Source organism: Lampetra planeri, chromosome 52 (assembly GCF_965212315.1).
Source record: "Lampetra planeri chromosome 52, kcLamPlan1.2.h2, whole genome shotgun sequence".
Taxonomy (NCBI): Eukaryota; Metazoa; Chordata; class Hyperoartia; order Petromyzontiformes; family Petromyzontidae; genus Lampetra; species Lampetra planeri.
Window position 1 is genome coordinate 3586814 of NC_136158.1, and position 17038 is coordinate 3603851.

At 52.7% G+C, this 17038-nt stretch overlaps 1 protein-coding gene across 1 annotated transcript in view; it reads left to right on the forward strand.

Annotated features, from left to right (window-relative positions):
• The first annotated feature begins 4086 nt into the window (after window positions 1-4086).
• The window catches only part of LOC144734624 (leucine-rich repeat and fibronectin type-III domain-containing protein 4-like), a 51175-nt gene continuing 38223 nt past the window's right edge, over window positions 4087-17038 (forward strand). Inside the window, exon 1 of the mRNA XM_078616893.1 lies at window positions 4087-5583. Within this exon, the coding sequence (XP_078473019.1) occupies window positions 4112-5583 (1472 nt within the window). The 5' untranslated portion in view covers window positions 4087-4111. The remainder of the gene's footprint in view (window positions 5584-17038) is intronic.

The window sequence follows — 17038 nt, forward strand, 5'->3', positions numbered from 1 at the left end:
GAAGAAGAGAGCTGAAGATCGGCGATGTGTGGGAAGCAGAGGTCGCAACCGGGTACGCGATACCCGGCTACCCGTACCCGGCCGGGTACGGGTACCCGTTTGCGACCCTGGTGCGGCCGGGTACGGGTACGGGTAGGCCGTGAGTCACTGGTGAGTAACTGTTTGTCACTCATTTCCCAACGTCTTGTCTCTTCTCACAATTCAAGTTCCTAGAATCAACCCACCCGCGCCTGCAACATGGCTTCATCCCAGAGGTCGCAATTAGGTACCCGATACCCGTACCCTACCCGTACCCGGCCGGGTACGGGTAGGGTAAGGAATCAAAACCCGTTTGCGACCTCAGGTGGGAAGAGTTTGAGCGAAGGGCCTGGCCATCGGGCAGAGGAGCACGTTAAGGATAGACGTTGGCGTGGTGCTGACCCGCTCCTATGGGACATCTGTGAAAAAGGGCTTCATAGCTCATCGGATTCCTCCGGTATGACTACAGAATGATGGCTGTGAGTGACTGTGGACACGGCTGCGTGTAAAGTCTGGCTGTGGGAAGGCGTCGTGACAAGGGACGAGCTAAATGCGTCCGAGCAGCCTCGCTCCCCCCTGTCAGCCGGGATAGTCCAATTCCAATTCCCAGCGCACGCACTAATTAAAATGTTCCCGACAAAGCCAAAGGCTCGCAATTAGCGGGTAGATGAGATTCATAATTGCGGTTTTGTGAAAAGTGTGCGGAAGAGGAGGAGGAGGGAATTAACAACAAACAAAACGCCACCGTACTTGAAAAAAATGTCACTTCTTCCACTTTGATGATCGTTATCATCATCATCATCATCGTCGATTATCTTTTTTTTTATCCATTGCGCACCGGTTTCGATGACATCCCGTGGACGACGCCGCTCTCTCGGTGGAGCGTAAGCCCCCTCCCTCCATGCGTGCGTTAACGCGCGTGCAGTCAGCGCATCCACGCGCAGCCTGGGCTGCCGAATGCGCGTATGTACGAAACGCATGTGTACGTTGAACTTCTTTCGCACCGTACGTAGCCAACCGTGCTAATCGGAGGTGCGGGGGAAGGACATCCAAACTAAATACGACACTAATTTCTTTGGAAATTCGTTTTAAAACTAGACGATTCAAAAGTGCACAGGTCCAGTGGCTTCCTAATATCGGCGAGACGAGCGTTCCAGACGGCCGCAGAAGCGCATCTGAAAGCGCGCGACGCAGTGCCCGTCTTTGTTCGATGGCTAGCCAAAAGCAGCTGCGAGGATGACCGGAATTTACGTGATGGTTTATACTCCTTGTATGTATGAACAGTATGTTGAACTTCTTTTTCACCGTACGTAGCCAATTGTGCTAATTGGAGGTGTGGGGGAAGGACATCCAAACTAAAACACAAACAAGGATTTCCAAAGAAATACGTTTTAAGTCAAAATTATTTAAAAGTGCATAGCTCCAGTGGCTTCCTGACATCGGAGACAAGAGCGTTCCAGACGGCCGTAGAAGCACATCTGAACGTGTTGCCGAATGAGACCTTCTTTGAGGTCTCATTCGGCAACACCAACTTTCTAACGTGGTGAACGGGGGAAGGACAACAAACTAGACGCACACACACAAAGAAACATTCCTAAACAATTGACGTTTCAATCTAGAGTGCACAGAGTCAGCGGTTCAATCTCCACTGCAGTGCAAAGCTCTCTCATCCGATTTAATGTGGGGGGGTGGGACAGGGGGAGGAGAGATGGGGATGGAGGTGCGGAGTTGTTTATTGCGGGTGCATCAACGATGTCCGTGATTATTCGTCCAAACGACTTCTTTCGTCAAGAGCGGTTAGAATTGGACGGCGACCAATTGTCTCTCTGTCAAAAGGGCCACACGTTCAGTTCTGTTGAGCTGGTGGTCTGCGTAAGGCTGGCAGCTTCTGTGCGTGCAGTGCAGCTTTGCACGCAAAATTCGTTTTGGTGTCCGGGCTGCATTTTGTTTGGCTGTGATGGATTTTGTCGACATTTGCAGCTTTGACTTTGGTGCCACTTTTCATGGGTCGTGGTTCCAGCGCAGTGATTCGACGCTCTGCCGACAATTGGCGTTCGTAATAAATAAAAAAAATATATAAACGTCGTCTTTGGTAAAACTGAGATGAAACACGTTTGAAGTAATTTGCGATCGTTCAATGCGGCTTATCAACACCTGACCATTTAATTATCTTCACTCGCGAACGCCTATAGTGAAAGTCTTCGCACAAAGATGATACTTTGGGACGTTTGGATGATTATTATTTCTAAGTCTTTATTACTTCATACTCTGGCATCCCATGAAAATGTTTTGCTTATGTGTGCAAGAGAAGTAGCAATGCTGCCGCGGCGAAATGGTCAGCATACTGCACTTGCAATTCAGTCAGTGGTGGCCGGTTCAATCTCCCGGCATAGCAGTTCAAGCAAAGGTGCGAGATTCTTAAACCCATGCCTCCTTCCTCCCACCTCGTCTCTGTCCACGCAGCGTTATAAACGGGTACGAGCGCAGTTAGTCGTGCGCGTTGTGGGGGGTGACGTGTGGAAGAGTTGGCCTTCTCGTGGAGGCCCTTCCTCCAGAAATGCTCTGAGCGAGCACTTTCAGGGCTGCACCTTTCTCCGAAACGGCCACCGCATCGCGCGTGCTTTCAGACGCGCTTCCGGAACGCTCTTCCTTCCGATATTAGGAAGCCACTGGAGCTGTACACTTTTAAATCCAAGTCGAACACTCCTTTCTTTAGAACTGCTTTTTGTGTTTTCGTTTGTTACCCTGCCCCGGCACGGATTGGCTACGTGCGGTGCGAAGGAAGTTCAACATACGTCCCCATATTTACGAGAGGATATTCATACTCCGATAGCTTACTCAACTCTTTGCTGTACTGCCTCCTTATAGTCACTGCTCACTCGCCCGCTCACCCACTCCATCACACACTCACCCCGCACGCTCACCAACTCACCACACTGCAATTCACAACACTCTTTGCTCTGCTTCTCCCTCCCCCCCTTTGCAATTCCCTCCCGTCGTCTTTCCTCTTAATGTCCCCCCCCCCCTCACGTTCTGAAAATAATACAGGTAGGAACAACAGTTCCAAATTGCCCACCAGGGATTATTTGTCTGTAGTGCATAGCCCCTCCCAAACATGTACGCTCCTGGATTGGTTGAAGTGCGTCACGTGACCGCGAGCTTTCTGTCGTGCACGAATGCGCTGTCCAACCAAGTTTCTACCTGCCCACTCCGAAGGAACGTGTTCGTGCTCGATACGACAAACATATTGACTGTATAATCTATTAAAATATTAATGGTTGCTTCCTCCGTCGATGTTGGGGTTTTAGCCACGCAACGATCCGGCCCCGAAATTTACGAATTGCAATCACGGCTGCGAAAAAATAAGAAGATGCTTAAACGGGGCTGCATGTTGCTGACCGCTTGGCGTAATGGTCCCTCGTGCCCTCAGCTCTCGGCAAACCGCGATGAAGACGAGAGGCGCTCGAGGCAATAACACGGCACGGCAATGTGGTCGCACCCCGAGTAAATAAACGATTTGAATATTTCTATTGCCACCTTACAGGATCAACCGGCTCTAATTTCCCCGGTGATGTGTGGCACGCGCACGTATGCCGATATCACAAACAGGACACCCCCGCCCGCCACCTCCCCTGCATGAGACACGAACGTAAATTCTGTAAATTCAAAGAGAAAAAAAATCCAAAAACAAATTGGCTGTGGGAAAGGCAGGGTGCGAGGCAGAAAGGCAGGTCGGCAGAGAGGTCGGGAAGTAGGTAAGATGGCAGGCAGGTAGATAGGTGAGTAAGTTGGCAAGCAGGCGGGTAGGCAGCTTTGAAGGTAGGTAGGTTGGCAGGCAGGTAGGTCGATAGGTGGGGAGGTAGGTATGTGGGTGGATGGGATGGTATTCTGACAGGCAAAATTATAATTGAACCCGGTGAAAAAACCTCGTGACCTGGCGACAGGGGTTGGTGAATCGTCGTGCAAAGGTGGTGCGTGACGGACCCTCACAATTCCAAACGCACCGCCCACCACACACCAGACGCAGATCTCCTTCACCCCCTCTCCCTCTCGACTCCTTCTCGGTGGCGCAGGGCGAGGAGGAGGCGGGAGCATGGCGGCTTCCCCGGCGTGGCGCCCGTCCCATCCTCCTCCGCTCCTCCGCCTGCTGGGGCTGCTCTCGTGTGCCTCCACGTGGTGCGCCACCACCACCGCCACCGCTCCCCAGGGCTGCCCGAGCCGCTGCGTCTGCCAGAGCCTCTTCCCGTCGTTGGGCACGCTGTGCACCCGCCGGGGCCTCCTCTTCGTGCCGCCCGACGTGGACCGGCGCACCGTGGAGCTCCACCTCGCCGACAACTTCGTGTCGGAGGTGGGCACCCAGGACTTCTCCAACATGACGGACCTCGTCGACCTGACGCTGTCGCGCAACCAGATCTCGGCGGTGGCGCCCTACTCGTTCGGCGACCTGGCGCAGCTCAGCTCGCTGCACCTCGACGGCAACCGCCTGACGGCGCTGCTCGCCGACCACCTGCGGGGCCTCTACAGCCTGCGGCGGCTGCGCGTCAACAACAACCAGCTGGCGACGGTGGCCGACGCCGCGTTCCAGGACTTCGTGGAGACCCTCGAAGACCTCGACCTCTCCTACAACAACCTGGAGGGCGTGCCCTGGGTGGCCCTCCAGAGCATGGTGAACTTGCACACGCTCAGCCTCGAGCACAACCTCATCTCGTCCGTGTCCGCTGGCGCCTTCGACCAGATGCCCAAGCTGTCGCGCCTCGACCTCACGTCGAACAAGCTGCGCGGCGTGCCGCCCGACCCCGCGTTCACGCACCCCGACACGGCGCTTGTGCTGGCGCTCGGGGGCAACCCGCTGCACTGCAACTGCGAGCTCCTCTGGCTGCGTCGGCGGCTGCTCGACGGCGACCTCGAGACGTGCGCCTCGCCCCGCCGGCTCCTCGGCCGCTACGTGCTGTCGGTGCCCGAGGGCGACTTCGCCTGCTCGCCGCCCGTCATCACGCGCCACACGCTCAAGCAGTCGGTGCTCGAGGGCGAGGCGACGTCGCTGCGCTGCGACGCCAGCGGGGACCCGAGGCCCGATGTGGAGTGGGTGTCGCCCAGCGGGCGCCGCGTCGCCCGCGGACCGCACGCCTCCGTGTCGCCCGTCGACGGCGCGCTGCGCATCGCCGTGACGGCCGCCGGTGACGACGGCACCTTCACCTGCGTGGCCACGAACGCGGCGGGCCACGCCACGGCCTACGTGGACCTCAAGGTCATCAACCTCCCGCACGCCGGCGTCGACAACGGCGACAACGACGGCGACGGTGCCGCCCGCGCCGGCAATCGGAACGGGGGGACGGACGAGGGGAGCGAGGAGGGGAAGGGCCGCGCGTCGGGAAGAGGGAAGCCCGCCGGCTCCTCCGACATCGCCGCCGCGTCGCCCGGCGGAGATGTGGCGCAGGCTGTGGCGGTGAGCGACGTCATGTCGGCGTCCGTGCTCGTGACGTGGACGCACGGCGATGAGCTGCGCGGGCTCAAGATGTTCCAGATCCAGTACAACTGCAGCACGGACGACTCGCTCGTGTACCGGTGAGCCCTGCACGTGCCGCTGCCTCGCGACGCTGCTGCAGCAGCGTGGTCCGTGTCTCCTCCCTGGGGCAGGGGGGCCCATGATCATCTCAGTCTGGTGCAGCCCGGTGTGACGGGGACAGGTGTGACGGGGCAGGTGTAACGGGGACAGGTGTAACGGGGACAGGTGTGATGGGACAGGTGTGACGAGGCCTGGTGTGACGGGGACAGCTGTGACGGGACAGGTGTAACGGGGACAGGTGTGACGGGGACAGCTGTGACGAGGCCTGGTGTGACGGGGACAGCTGTGACGGGACAGGTGTAACGGGGACAGGTGTGATGGGGACAGGTGTGATGGGGATAGGTGTGATGAGGCCTGGTGTGATGGGGACAGGTGTGATGGGGACAGGTGTGATGGGGACAGGTGTGATGAGGCCTGGTGTGATGGGGACAGGTGTGATGGGGACAGGTGTGATGGGGACAGGTGTGATGGGGACAGGTGTGACGAGGTCTGGTGTGATGGGGAGGGGTGTGATGGGGACAGGTGTGATGAGGCCTGGTGTGATGGGGACAGGTGTGATGAGGCCTGGTGTGACGGGGACAGGTGTGACGGGGACAGGTGTGATGGGGACAGGTGTGAAGGGGACAGGTGTGATGGGGACAGGTGTGATGGGGACAGGTGTGATGGGGACAGGTGTGATGGGGACAGGTGTGATGAGGCCTGGTGTGACTGGGACAGGTGTGATGGGGACAGGTGTGATGGGGACAGGTGTGACGGGGACAGGTGTGATGGGGACAGGTGTGACGGGGACAGCTGTGACGGGGCAGGTGTGACGGGGACAGCTGTGACGGGACAGGTGTGACGAGGCCTGGTGTGTTGTAGCTGGCTAGCTGGTTGCCTCCAGCACCTTGCTGGGGTGGATCACTGGATGGGGCCACCCCTCATTCACATCGACGTACTTGTCACATGGGCAGGGCTGGTTGGGTGAGGGCTGCTCCCTACTGTGTTCACCAGAAGTCTCATGAAGGGTTCTCACAGGTTAGGGGCTAGGTGGGGGTAGCCAACGGACTACGAGATATTGTTTTTTTACGTATTCCGTGGAAACACGGTGGAGTTCTGCTGGTATTTGCCTTTACGTTTAATGTGAATGAGATGGGGGAGCTGATGGTTTAAGTTACACAGGCAGGGGGGGAGGGCGGGGGGGGGGGTGCGATGCGAAAGAGCACTTGATGAAAATTGTTAGTTTCACCCTAAGATTCAATCGTGAAAAGGCGGTGTTTTTCTCTCTCCCCACCCCCCCCATCTCCCTTACGGAATGGACTCGATGCCACCGCGGTCTCCCGGCATGAATAAAAAATGACAGAATGATGCATCGCATTACCGGTGAAGCATAGCCCCTCTTATCTGTCATCGTGTTATTCATGAATCCAGTTAGCCGTTGGGGGGGGGGCACAGGGTGATTATTCCTGTTACCTTTGGGTCTCCAAAGGATTCGTAAACAATTTGTATAATGGATGGGAAAACACTTCATCTGTAACCGTGGCGTCGAGGCCAGGCCTCAAATGAATCCCGCCTCTGGGGTTGCCACCTCTCCTGGTTTTCCCAGGATCGCCCTCTCAATTCTTCCACCCGTTGACTCCTCGCGACGATTCCCTCGCGCGTGAACTCCCCTACGTGGCAAATGTTGTATCGACCGACGTTAATACTGCAGAGTTGTTAGTCGCTAGCCGCCAGGCATTTTGGGCCATTTTTAGGCCTTTGCACTGCGACCATAACAACTAAAGAAATAAGCCATGCTGGGAAATCTCTTAAGTCATCCCAGTACATTAAAGGCCTCGGTTTATCTCAGTTGCTTCATAATGATAATGCACCAAACAAGGCAATTCACTTACATATTTTTAGGTTTTTTCGGTAAAGTCAAGTAGGTAAAAAAAAAATTTTTCATTAAAATTAATAAAAGTAAAATAAAAATAAAATAAAATGAAAATCACGACGTTTCGGAGGCAACACAGGCTTCCGTCTTCAGGTGGAACCGTCACAGCACGAAAAAACCTAAGAATGTGAATCCTTGCAGTCACGAAAGCTTCAAATCTAGAATTCACTTACAGTCAGTTCTCCTCTCCTCCGCTGTTGCGAGACATTTTTTGTCTACTTTGCATGATGTGTCCTGTGCTTTTTGTACTCGGGAGGTAACGCACTCGGACGTGGAATGGTAGGTCTGCTCCATGGCTGGTGGGGGAAATGTTCCGTATCACCTGAAGTTGTCGTGGTCACTGCCCAACCACTTTTATCTTTCATAAATAAAGGTTTTTGGGTTAGATCGCGTGAGTATGAATGTGTCGTAACCCTCCACCACCCGACACAGCCAATTAGTAAGGGATATGTCACGCCAATTAGTTACTACTTCAGCCCACCGGTGTGTTGGAGAGTAAATCCGCAACATTCACAATCTGAGTAGTACGACGTTTCGCTGGTTTTGCCAGGATAGTGAAGCCATCCACCTGCTTCCACTCTTAAAACACATTCCTGCGGAGGGAGCTGGTAGGAACGTTGGGTTGCTCGGTCAATGGCCAGAGTCAACGGCGGCGTGGTGTATTCTGCAAATATGCCCGACTGTGAGGGCGGGCACAAGCCGGCGTGAGTAAGTTAAACGTTGAGTTGTATAAGGGCACCACGGGATGACCAGCCCCTCCCCACCCAGCCCCACTCCTCCCACCCTCCACCCAGCCCCACCCTCCCCATCCAGCCCCTCCCCACCCAGCCCCTCCCCACCCTCCCCTCCCCACCCAGCCCCTCCCTCCCCACCCAGCCCCTCCCTGCACGACGGACACAATAATCCGCTGTGGGCTGGTGTAACCAGGAGGTTCCTACCAGTATCAAGCAGCAGGACTACGTCATCACTGAACCCAATCAGGTGCAGAGATCCAACACACCGGTGGGCTGAAGTAGTAACTGATTGGCGTTTTGTTCACGTGACAAATCCCTTACTAAGTGGCTGTGTCGGGTGGTGGAGGGTTACGACACATTCATACTTAGGCGACCTCACCCAAAAACCTTTATTATGAATAACATTGGTCGCGAAAGCCCACGTGTTGAACTCACTTTAATCTTGATGCCGCCAGAGACCTGCGTCATCGCGATGGAGCGATTGGTGTTTTTTTGTAGTTTTTTTTTCAAAATTGACGGTTATTATTTTTGCACTCCTTCTTCTTGCGAGGCTGTGTAAAGGCACAGCTGCTGCTGCTGCTGCTGCGAAAGTGGCTTTGATTGCGGTAGCCAAGGAGTGGGATTCTGTTATTTTCGTTCGTTGCAGGTGTTCGTCAATCGCAAGCGATACTCGGTCGAGGTGGCAGGGAACTGTGTTTATTGAATTCATAAACGTGCATCATGTGGGGGGTGGCGGCGGGGGAGGGGGGCTTGGGCATTAGGGGGGGGGTAGAATATGTTGTCACGATGTCGTAACGTGACCACAAGTCTTTTCATAGGGATTTTCATTTAATGGGCAGCTGCCGCGGGTATAAGCAGTCAGCAGTGCCCACACTTCACCCCACCGCACACTGCACACCGATCGACTAACTGAGGTCGTGCGCCGTTTTAACTTTATACTGCGGGGTGGGCGGATGCAGTGGTGGGGGCGGGGGGGGCGGTTTAACAAACTTGCATTTTGTTTCGAGTTGCGAGCTCAGTGCGATAACCATTATGCCATGGTAGCATCGACTATCTTATGCGTAAAATGCATTTACTCGCGTCATTGATGTTCAGTTAATGATGTGCACCTCCGATTAGCACGGTTGGCTACGTACGGCGCGAAAGAAGTTCAGCATAATTGCATACATACCATGCCTATCCCACTCCATGTCAAGTTGGTTGAACAGCTGAACCCCTGGGGCTTCCGTCTGGCGGAGGGGCGGGCTGAATTATGGAATTTCAGACATTCTATCACACAGACACAGTCTGAACCCCATTGTTCTCCAGGTGTGACTCATTCCTCTTATGGGAGCTGGGCTTTTCTTGGCTTCTCACGTCCATATTAGAAATGCCATGCCCTTTACCTTAATTGGCTGGCAAATTAGCCACACTCCCCTCAACAGTCGACTCCACCTAATGCCACATCGAATGGCGAAATGCGTTCCTCCTCTTCTCTGTGTATTTGCGCAACCTTTTTGGAGACACGCATGCCGAGTGGCTCTCTCCCCCTCTCTCTCTCCTGCGACAGTTTTTTTTCATTTTTTGTCTTCTTCCCGGCTGCGAAATAATCCACCATCATATGTTTGCGTATTTTCTTTTCACGAGTCATTCAAATGACAGCGTGATCCCTTTTTCCCTCTCTTAGAGATATGATGCACTTTTTTTTCACGTCCTCCATTTTGAGCGCTGTTCCCGGATATTGTCGGGATGCGTTTATGAAACATTGTGGAGTTCTATGCTGGCGCGTGTGAGTGTGCGTGTCGTGTGCGTGTCATGTGCGTGTGTAGCGGTCAGCATGCTGCGCTACAAACCCGGCGAACCCAGTTTGATTTTCGTTCACGGCCAACACCGGTGACATTTATCTGAACCAGTGCTGGGTCTTCCCTAGGTCGTCGAATCAGCCTCGAATGAGTACCTGGTGCGATGTGTAAACATCCTCACAGGAGCTGAGCCACCTGGCGCAGTTTGCAAAACGTCGATGCCGTTTGTTACCGGCCGCTTGGCGCGTTGTGGCCTTGGGGCCTTGTGCTGGGCGAGCGCGATGTGGGAAAGGAGCGATCCATATTCTTAGGTTTTTTCGGTAAAGTCACGTAGGTAAAAAATTCAAATTAATAAAAGTAAAATAAAAATAAAAAATAAATATCACGACGTTTTGGAGGCAACACAAGCTTCCGTCTTCAGGTGGAACAGTCACAGCACGATATCTCACTTGATACAGCTATCGTGCTGTGACGGTTCCACCTAAAGACGGAAGCTTGTGTTGCGTCCGAAACGTTGTGATTTTTATTTTTATTTTACTTTTATTAATTCTAATTTTTTACCTACGTGACTTTACCGAAAAAACCTAAGAATATGAATCCTTGCAGTCACGAAAGCTTCAAATCTAGAATTAAAGGAGCGATCGTCTGAGAGAAATCAACTGCCATGGCCCCCGCATCCCACTAACCTTTACCCGCCTTCCGATCTGTGACAAGGGGGTGGGTGGTGGGAAATAAACCAAACCCGCCGACTCGGCAAAAGGCTCGCGCAAGACAAACTGGGCCAGCGGTGTGCGAGGACCCAAATAAATCATCCCTCGCGATCCCCGGCGCCAAAAGGGGGACGGCCAAATTTCGGGGCCGCTCTGCTCCCGCGAATTTCTGCCAATGGGAAAATGCAAATGCGACTAAACGGCCGCGAGCGAGAGCGCTTGGATGCACCGAAGGCTGCATTAGGCAGCCGGCCGGAGGAGTGCTTCCCGAGCTGCTGCTGCTGCTGCTGGCCGGAAGCTTCGTGTGGTGAGCCTCGAGCAAATGTTTGTGATCTACTTGATTGAATTACGGGGGAGCGATGGGCGCAGTGGTTAACGCACCGCCGCTAGGAACCTGCCGACGAGTGTTTGGTTTTCCTGCCATGGCGAGCATCAGTGGCTATAGTTGAGGGTTTTTTATTTATTTTACCAGGTAAGGCCCACATATTGTGCTTTTTCAGAAGCGGCTTGGCCACAAATGCTTGCTCAACAAAGTGGCTTACGTGGAAATGTATCGCAGCCAAATGCTCGAAACGCGTGTTTCTAAACGTGGAGGGAAAAACCGGAGGACCCGGAGAATAATCCACGCGACCACGGGGGAGGACATGCAAACTCCAAATATCCAGCAGGCGTCAGGGTCGGGATCGAACCCACGACCTCCTGCATACCAGGCGAGGTGGCCAACATCTCCTAGCCACCGCGCCGCCCCATTGAGCCTGCTCTCATCACCTTCAGCTCCTGCGCAATCCTGCTTAAAGTAACGTTACGTCTTTATTTTAAATCACGGCAACATCAGTCGGTTGGATACCGAGAAGAGGGCACATTGACGCGAAACACTTATTAACCCTCCTGCGGCGAACTGCGGCGTCTCGCGCCGGCAGCAGGCACATTAACATGATCCACGGTAATTTCAAACTCCCCACGCAGACGCACTCCCCACTAAGTGTGGCTGACCACCGTGAATGACTTGACGGGATGAAACACGTTATCAACGCCAATGATCCTGCACACGCTGCCCAGGGTGGCTATTGCAGGGGGAGCGGTGGCGCAGCGGTTAGCGCTACGCGGCCACCCTCCCCTAGGCCGACTCGGCCTCAAATGAGTACCTGGTGCTATGTTTAAAAATTGCCACTGGGGAGACAAAGGCGGTCGGGGCGTGGTGCTGGCCACCCACCCCCTCGTGTACCGTGCCGGCCTTCGTAGGTGCTCGCTAACAGCACTTGCCCCAAAAGATATGTTAAGGCTAGACGGCAGATCTTTGCCTTTATCTTTTTGTCGTCTATTGCCGATGTCTGAGCATTGACCCCACTCACGATGGGGTCCTGAATTCTATTCCAGGCAGCTGTTGATCATTAAAGCAAAGCTCATTTTGCACTGTGATGAAGATTTCATGATCGCTCAGTTTGGCATCATCCTGGAAAAGGGGGTTATCGCTCTCGTGCTGGGTTTTTAATCACTAAGTTTTGAGCAACCCTTTGATCAAACCCGTTTGAAAAGGGGTAAGTTCCCCCCCGAAGAGCAAACACAACTCCGACACTCAAAGTCACGTATAAAGAGAAAATAATAAATTAAATACTAGCATACGACGTTTCGATTGCAACACAAGCAATCATCATCAGGTGTAAATTAAATAGAAACACAACTCTAGTATACTTAGAAATGTAGTGTAATACAACAGAGTCGGATAACATAACAGGGTGTTGACTGTTATGTTATCCGACTCCCTGTTGTATTACATTACATTTCTAAGTATACTAGATTTGTGTTTCTATTTCATTTACACCTGATGATGATGATTGCTTGTGTTGCAATCGAAACGTCGTATGCTAGTATTTCATTTATTATTTTATCTTTATACGTGACTTTACCGAAAGAACCAAAGAGTAATTCCTGCAGTCACGAAAGCTCCAAATTAAGTATCCGACACTAAAGTTTTATTTACGTTGGATGATCTTCACGAGAGTTATGGTACCACCACCCCACCTAACACCACCCCACCTTAACCCGCACCCACGAACAGATCTTAATGCGTGAACGCTTTCAACGTTCTCTGGAAGGCATTAACTATAAGTGAGAAAATAAAAAGGCTCCACGTATCTTGTACCTGCTCGTGCGGCGGTCTCGCAGATCGCGCACGCCAGACAATGATTTTGCCTGTTGAGCGTGGCCCCGCCTCTCACGCTTGAAGTGTTGGTTCAAGTTCTGTGTAATCGGTCATAACTCGGTGGTCATGAATGCATTAACATTGGACCACCAAAAGTTGTGTTCTCGAGAGCGGCAGAGCGGCGTGCGAGATATCAAAATTGCCCAATTTTAAGAGCGCAGTGTCATTTTGCCCCGTTGTTCCCCCGCGTGGCGACGCAATCGCAGTGCGAAATGCTTCACGTGCGCTTACTTTGCAAACTTCGGTGCCCTAGTTAAAGTGCGAGAAAGTTTTCCTTAATTCCTCCGTGTTAGACTAATTAGCACGGTAACTGAAAAAGTGCTCTCAATTTTTTTTTTGGGCGTGGGGTGTTAAAATTTCACTTTCACAAATCTGATACACGTACTTGTTGGAAGTTTTAATTCTTGGCATTAGTCAGAAATTTGAATTCCCTACAAAGTGAATTCGCTCAAACCGTCGTCATCATCATCGTAAGCGTTGGTAAAATAAGTTACTGGGGCGTGCGGAGTCAACGGCAGTGGCCGTGCTATGGAGAAAATTCACCCGTGGGTCCCACTGCTCGGAGGACGATGCCTGTGGCGGAGTGGTTCGCACGGTGGATCTACAAAACCAGAGTGGGATCGCCGGTTCGATTCCATCTCCCGGTGCTGCGGTTCAAATAAACAACGACGGGGCGAGTTCCTTCCCCTCACCCCGATGCCTTCCCACCCCGCGGTACGAATGTGAGTCCATCAGCTGGTTGCAACGTGGTGGGGTAAAGTGTGGGTGCTTACACCACTTGCCGACGATTAATTCTGGCCAGTTCGAAATAGAAGGACTTCTTACGGTGGAGGCCGTTCTGCCAGCAGTGCGGTGAGCAGGGCTGCACCTTGACCTTTTATACCTTCATGGACAACCTGAAAGAAAAAAAATCATAATGAAAATACTAAATTTGCACGAATCAAGTGTCTGGATTCTGACAGGCATCTGTAATCCATGGGGGGGAGTTGTCGGGTGTGAGTGACAGCCACGTCTGTGGGGATCTGTGAGCTGGTGTGAGTCGATGGGAATGTGGACACCAGGCGGCTGTCTTGTCAGATGGATTTTTGACGCGACTGTATACCCGCTCTGTCCGTACGCTTGTATGTAAGTGTGAACTTCTTTCGCGCCGTACGTAGCCCAACCGTGCGAATCGGAGGTGCGGGAAGAAGGAGACCAAACTAAACACAAAGAGCAGTTCTAAAGAAACGACTTTTCAATCCAGAGGATTTAAAGGTGCATAGCTCCAGTGGCTTCGTAATCTCAGAAGGAAGAGCGTTCCAGACGGCCGCAGAAGCGCATCTGAAAGCACACGACACGGTGACCGTCTGTGTTCGATGGAGAGCCAAAAGCGTCTGCTGCGAGGATGACCAGAGTTCACGTGGATGGGTTTACGTTCCTTGACGAGAGGCTCCGAGTTCCTTCCGAGTTGTCCAAAGAATTGTCCAGAGCTCTGTTTTCTGAAGTCTCGAGGTGCCATTTAAGCTTCGCTGTGCATATAGGGGACTCTTATTAACGTCTGATACTCTGTGAGAACCCGTTGGGATGGGCGTATCTCGTTTCCAATGCATTGATATGAATAGCGCATAGGTTTTACGGGCGCGTGGATTCGTCGTCATTGTGCTGGGTGGCGACTCGAACGCGGATCAGTGTAAGGATGAAGCCTCTGAAATGCCCACCTGAAGGGCAGCAAGGAACCTCTCTCGGCAAATTTCGATTTAAAGCTTTCTTCACTGCAGGGATTCATCTTCCTGGTTCTTTCGGTACAGTCACGTAGAAGGGAAATAATAAAATAATAATAATAAAACATAAAATAATTCTCACGACGTTTCGGCCACAACGCAAGCAGCCATCCTCAGGTGAAGACCAGGTCTGTCGGGGAGACATCGTCCTCAGGTGAAGACCAGGTCTGTCGGGGAGACAGCGTCTGTCTCCCCGACAGACCTGGTCTTCACCTGAGGACGGCTGCCGAAAGAACCAATAACTCTCTCGGCAAGTACAGCAAGTAGGGTTGGTTTATTTTAGGCGAGATACGCGGAGTGTGAGTTCTGCTTCTCCATGCTTGTGTGCGTTTTCTCCGGCACGGGCTAGAGAAGAGATGGAATGATGTGGAACGAGAGGATGTGGAGCTGTGTGGACTTGCCAATGACCGGTAGCAGCGGTGTCAACATCGGCCTCTGTGGAGGAGGCTCGTGGAGGACGCTGCTGCTGCTGGGCAGTTGGAGGCAGTCGCCCTCCAGCAATAACGGAGGGCAGAGGAGCGACGCTCACAACAGTGAGCGGAGCGCCGGGCGGCTAAAACACCGCAAGTTGGCACAGTCGGGGGTGCAGGTGGTGCATCGGTCAGTCATCTAAGTCAGTCAACCCGTGGCACCTTGGGTCCGTCCCCTGACCTCCTGCCAGCGGGCGTTCGACACGTCACATGGCCTGGCACAAGCGCCGTGGTGACGTCACCGCCACTTAGTGGCGAATGGCGGTTGTTGTTGTTGTTATTGATGTTGTTTTCTTCTCCGGACACTCTCGGTGTTTTACCAAATGCAAAAAAAGGTCGAATATGAAATTAACACATTTGCCAAACAGGGCCCCCCCCCCCACTCCGCCGCCCCCTCTTCATAAACTGGTGCCAGTCTCCGTAAGGTGCTGGGAGACCTTCCTTCCTATTAATGGCCAAGAATGTGCTTTGCGAGAATTATTCTTCAACTCGCCAGTGACCCTGAAGCAAAAAATAATTGGCGCGTGAAATCGCTTGTTCACCGTGCGGCAATTACATTCGGTTTGGCTCCGTGTCAGGTGGTAGAGGGTTCTTGACGCCACAAATTTGTTCCGTTGATTACGTGTGTTCTAACCCCACAATCACTAAGGACTCACATTGTCCTTTGTAACTGTTATGAATAATAACTGGCTGATCGCACCCACTGCTGAAACAATTCGCTTTTCGTGGAGAGGGACTCGCGTTATACCGAATGAAATTTATTTTGAATTCACTTTGGCCTTGCCGTTATGTTATACAGTGTGAAAGAGGAGGCCCTTCCTCCACACCTCCGATTAGCGCGGTTGGCTACGTATGGTGCGAAAGAAGTTCAACGTACGTACACACACATACACTGAAAGGTGGCGAAGAAGCGGATGGTTTAAATGCGTCAGTCGTGGGCCTTGGTGTGACCAGACACAATAAGGAATGGTACACATTCCAGGAGGAGACGGAGCGATGACATCTACTCGTGTGCAGGTGACGACGTGGCTCGACACGCTGTAAGATCGTGAGAGATGGTCACAGCTTGGGGGAGGCTTTAACCAAGCAGTGGATTAATCATGGTGTTGATCGTGAAGTACTTTTTACACATAAGACATTGATGATTGTGTTTATAAACCGATGTGCACCACTGCCTGGGAAGAGGGCATTGTTCCACACTTGCACAGATGATGCGTTTACCCCTCAGTAATTTCATAGTAGTGCCAGATTTTAGGCATGAATTCCCCATTTTGTATCCAGCTCCATCCTCGGCTCACTGCACACGCATGCGCACACACGCACAAAGACAAAGAACCCCCGTGTAGCTTCCGCAGGCTGTTGTGGCACGTGCTGTTAGCAAGCACCTGTTAAGGAGGGCACGGCGCACCAGGGGCTGGTTTGGCCAGGACCACACCTGGTCCCGTTTGTCTCCGAAATGTTGATGCATACACACGTGTTGAACTTCTTTCGCACCGTACGTGCTAATCGGAGGAGCTGCGAATTTACAGGTTTAGCCAAGTAATCTAAGCGCATGTTGATTCTAAATATGCCTGGCGTGGTGCTCCTTTAAGGCTGGGGGCGAACTTCATCCAGCAGTGGATTGACAATGGCTGCTACTTGCTACCAGAGGTGGGACAAAGTCATTGTTATGCAAGTCCAAGTCGAGTCGCAAGTCATCAAATTCATGACTCGAGTCTGACTCGAGTCCAAGTCACATGACTCGAGTCCACACCTCTGCTTGCTACTGCTGCTGATGACGGTGACAGTTAAAAGGAGAAGGAAAGGTCGAACCTTCAGCCTAGAGGCCTTTCCAGCAAGTCATCATTTGGCACATTGCTGCAATGAAAGAGAGAAAGAGAGAGG